This window comes from Kryptolebias marmoratus, linkage group LG11, assembly GCF_001649575.2.
Source record: "Kryptolebias marmoratus isolate JLee-2015 linkage group LG11, ASM164957v2, whole genome shotgun sequence".
In the NCBI taxonomy this organism is placed as follows: Eukaryota; Metazoa; Chordata; class Actinopteri; order Cyprinodontiformes; family Rivulidae; genus Kryptolebias; species Kryptolebias marmoratus.
The window spans coordinates 1,150,465-1,155,346 of NC_051440.1; the positions used below are offsets into that span (position 1 = coordinate 1,150,465).

Below are 4,882 nucleotides of genomic sequence, written 5' to 3' on the forward strand. Positions count from 1 at the left end.
AACTCTCCTCAGAGACATGAGTTTGAAGATGCACATGGTGGTGGCAGCATAATTCTTGTGTGGCCACTTTTCTTCTGCTGGAACTGAGGTGGATGAATATGAACAGATGTGAACAGACCTTTGGTCTAAAACCTTTAAGTTTTTAAAACCAAACTATAATGACTATAACTTAATCAAAATATGTATAAATGCTCAAAGACATACATTGACAGTAATAAATCATGGTTCTGTCTTTGTTCAAATCAAAAGAGTCGGTGAAGATAGGAATTTAATCTGCTCATAAAAACACAGACACAGTACACTTCTCTTGTCTTACAGTATGTACAGAAAAATTCAATCTGCATAAAAATAAAATAGCAATTCATATTTGGTCAGAAAACTTGAAAAATTACAAATATCTCAAAATATATATACAAAACAGTTTATTGTCACGAATGACAAACTTTGTACATATGCTGACGATTAAATAAAGGAATAAAAGCATATTTATCTTAGCATTCTGAGCAATACCAGGAAGTCACTTGATCCAAGGTCAAAGCAGAGACAGAACTTGCTCTATAAAAAGGTTTAGTGGGCGCCTCTGACAGTGGGACTGACTCCAGACAGGACAAAGGTCAACACATAAGGCAAACAAAAAACACTGAGACAGAGTGATGATGATAAAGGAGCAGTGGGGTGAATTTAGTGACATCTAGTGGCAAAGTTGAACCACTTCCACTGAGTGTCTGTTTAAAAAAAAAAAAAGGTGAATACAGTGTTTGATTTGTCCCTCCTGGGCTGCTGTTACACAGCAGAGCACAAGAAAGAAGATGTCCACAGCCTGAGCATTAATAGAAACTGATCCACTCCACACCCAGGAGGACTGGGTAAGCCACTCCACGTGAGCATCATGTTGGAGGTCAGAAGACAGGCATTAAGGCCTTAAGAGACAAAGAAGAAATCCTACATCCAATGGTCATGTTTCTGATAAATCCAGTATCTCGCTGGGCTGCTCCTAAGACGGGTTGGAGACATGTGCAACGACTAACTATTTTTGAGAGAAAAAACTTTTTGAACATGCTTAAAATTAAAGTGTCAGGAAAGCGAGCCTCTGAGACTCACAACAAAACAACCCTCGCAAACGTTTCGTAACATCTTAAAGAGACTCCCTTGTCAATGTTGTTCACCAACTCATCTCCAACAGTCGCAGCCCAGTGAGATACTGGTTTTAACGGTGCAGCCTTCCTCTGCATCATCATCATCACACACACACACAAAGCCCCTGAGGGAAGCTAAGCTGTAATCCTTGGCTACAGAATGGCATCCTGCATAGATAAGTCCCCGTGTATTAATGATGGTTCACCTCCTAAATAACACTTCAGCTGTTCCTCACAGGTCCCTGTATGATGAGAAGCCAGCCTTTTACTGTCCTAAATAACATCAACATGAGGCAAAGGCAGGCATGAACAACTTCAGGTTCCACTTTCCTTTCTTCGAAAGGTGCATCACTACAAAGTGACTGAATCGGTCCTGGGTGACAAACCCGGAAACATCAGGACAGGGAAGGATGGTCTCAGCATCACTAAAGAGTAGCAAGTATCCGAACGAAGGAGATGAAGACAACACAGAATGACTGTCCAACGCCGAAGATAAAGGCCTCCAGAGAGATCATGGTCTTCCCTGCTGCCTTGTACACTCCTGCTATGGCTGCACCTGAAGGGAAAAACAGACTAGTATTTAATGGCTTCTTTAGCACACTTGAACAGAAATCCTTTTAAAATAACTTCCAAAATACAAGCTGTGTTTCAAACTTTCCACAGCGCAACATTCATTTGAGATGCACACAAAACTGAAATGTTCTTTGTATAAGAACAATCATTTAGATTAACAATAGCAACATACACTACAGAATCTGTACACTTCTAAAACAAATGGCTGATGAAATACAGTGCTGTTTTATACAGGAAAATAATAAAACAAGCCATGTCAACCTTGGAACAATATATTTATATAAAGTGGGCGTTGGATTATGTCATAAAATGCTGGAACAACAGAAAATAATCTGATGTAGTGCAGAGGACCTGAGTGCTTGAAACAGCTTTTATTTATTTATTTCTAAGCAGTCACGGCCACAGGCAGAGATCTAAAACCAGATACAGACATTTACTAAACTTTCCTATCAGTCTGATTTAAACCTGAACATCTTTTCAACTCAAAAATGTCCACAGTGGGTCTCTCACCTGCATGCAGACATCAGCAGCAGAGACATTAACGTCACAATTGTTATGACCCTGTGGCGATCAGGCTCTCTTACGTACTGCACAACGTTTTGGTTTTGTCTGATTCATAGTCAAAAAGAGATGCAGTTTAGTTTTAATACAAAGATAGATCATTTTTAGCTTCTCTCTCATCCCCACCACAGCTGAATGTGGTCTACTAGCAAATACGCTAGATCTGGACTGAAGCAACTCAAAGGTAAGGAAGAGCTCCAGGATTTAGCGATTAATTTTTAATATTAAAACCTTAACATTGTGACAAAAAAAAAGGGACAAAATTCCAACAAACTGTTGGGATAAGCTTGTGGAAAGAAGCTGAAAATGTTTGACCCAAGACAGACAGTTTAAAGGGAATGATACCAAAATATTAGGAAAATAAATGGAAACTCTGAAATATGTTATACATTTTTTTTCTAAACGACTGTCTCTCAGTTCTCAGACATTAAGCAACTAGAATTAATTATGGCCATCCTGACCGACCTAAAACAACATTGGGATAATATATTTATTCCATTATTACCTTTTACCAAGACAAGACCCCCAAAAACCCTGATTAGGACACTTAAGATACATGTGAACATGCACACATCACTTATCTCCAGACAGAAAACTTACTGGTGAGGACCCCCCCACAGAGAGGCCCGATGATGCCCATGAGAAGGATGGCAAGGGGCATGAACCGAGCGGTCTTGTGTTGGCGCAGGGTGGCGAGGGATAGCAGCGCTGCAGGCAGGTGGAAGACCAGAGAGGAAACCGCCGTCCACAGGAACACGCCGCACCACATACCTGGACGAAAACAACCTGCAGTCAAACACCTTGTGATGCATCCAAACATCCACTCGGGTGCAACCCGTCACTTCACCAGGAAACTGAAGTATCCCACAAAGACATAAAGAAAGCAAATGTCTCTCTGTGTTGAACAAAGCTCTAATGTTTGGTGTGAGTTTAAATTGATGTGTCTAGGTATTGTAGTTTTTTTTATCTAGAGTAGATTAAAGATGCTGAAGGTAGTGAAGAATTAGGTGGAATCAACCTTTAGCCATGTTCCGAATCGGAAGCTGCAATCGGAAACCAACTTCAGCTTTGTGGAATTGAAGGAGAATATTTTTAGCAAGTTACCTTGGTTGTGTTTCACCGTAAGTGGCGCTCTTCTTCTTCTTCTGGTCTTTATTTTAGCAGTAAGGAAGCAAAGCTGCACTCTTCTTCGTAGACATTGAGTTTGGCTGCAGCTGCACACAGTTGCAGCGCCTCCTACAGTAAACTGGTGGAGCTACGCAAAGAACCACACCATTCAAAAGCGTTGTTTTGATTTTTATAGTATACAAAGCAGAAAAATACTGAGGTCCAGACCTCGGTGTCTTCAATGGTAGCTACGGCCCTGGCTGCAGCCGATAACAAGGAGTGTTTATAGACCACAGAGGGAACAGATTAGTCCTATGATGAGCGAAAATATTATCCTTGTTTAACAGTAAATAATGTATGTATGTAATAATGTAAATATTTCACACAAATATCATACAGTATTAAATAATAAATAGCCATATTTTCAACTTTCCTGTCAACTTTAATCCATTTTTTTACTAAAACGCCATCGGCCACCTACCACCGGGCTTAGCCTCTTTTCTGGGGGAAACCCAAAATCATGTTGCGCTGTTCCACAGCTTATTACAGCTCAGGTAGACCAGGACATGACAGGATAGTGCATTCAAGTACAAATCAAGATTCAACACTATAAAAACTTAGTGCAAGACACTGAAGAATCTGGATGCAAAGCACAATTCGACTGTTTTTAAAATATTAAATGAACAAACACATTAACTATAAGCTATACATAACAATTAACCTTACAACAATATATTATTTCACTTCAGCCTTGTTCTAAACCTTCAAAACAACATCTGGGATCATCATGAAGTGATTTTACTGCAGTAACATAGTCCTAAAATTAAAACCATGCTTTGGGAGTTTTTTTACACCAAAGTGACTCTTTATGTTTTATAGTTTTATTTTTAAAAGTCCCCTATATAGGACACAGATAGGAGACTTTATAAATTGAACCGATATACCAAAATAAAACCATTTGAAATGATCTCAGATGTTGTTTAGAAGCATATAAAAACTGTTGATAACGTTGCGAGTTCATTTTGCATTTAATACAGAAGTGACTGGTCTGATAATATTTCAAGGGTTATTTAAAATAATACACTAGAATTGTTTTTCAGTCTTTTAATGTGAAGCAGACTCATGCTTTTAATCCCGTTTACTCTGCGTCCTTTTATGAATTGCAGGCTCTCTTAGTATTGATGACTGAATTTACGAGTTGTACCTCAACACACCGTGAAGTTATAATTAATGTCTACATATGGTGCCATAACAAGCTGTTCAGCACTGCCACATTTTCTTAATAAGTCTGAAGAGCAGAGGGTGAATGCAGGAATGGGTTTGGGGGTACAGGCAATTAATACATTACATGCTGAATCCATCCATCCATCCATCCATTCTCTTCCGCTTATCCGGGGTCGGGTCGCGGGGGCAGCAGCCTAAGCAGGGAGACCCAGACTTCCCTCTCCCCAGCCACTTGGGCCAGCTCCTCCGGGGGAATCCCAAGGCGTTCCCAGGCCAGCTGA

The 4,882-nt window shown here is 39.9% G+C and overlaps 1 protein-coding gene across 2 annotated transcripts in view; it reads right to left on the reverse strand.

The window, feature by feature from the left end:
* Window positions 1-251: 251 nt before the first annotated feature.
* The window catches only part of tmem170a (transmembrane protein 170A), a 6,981-nt gene continuing 2,350 nt past the window's right edge, over window positions 252-4,882 (reverse strand). Inside the window, exons 1-3 of one of the 2 annotated variants that reach the window (XM_017433899.3) lie at window positions 3,375-3,678; window positions 2,871-3,041; window positions 252-1,692 (exon numbers count right to left, since the gene is read on the reverse strand). In XM_017433899.3, coding sequence (XP_017289388.1) covers window positions 1,562-1,692; window positions 2,871-3,039 — 300 coding nt within the window. In that variant the 5' untranslated portion in view covers window positions 3,040-3,041; window positions 3,375-3,678 and the 3' untranslated portion in view covers window positions 252-1,561. Of the gene's footprint in view, window positions 1,693-2,870; window positions 3,042-3,374; window positions 3,679-4,882 lie in introns of those variants that run through there. The other variant, XM_017433898.3, reaches the window with a different exon arrangement.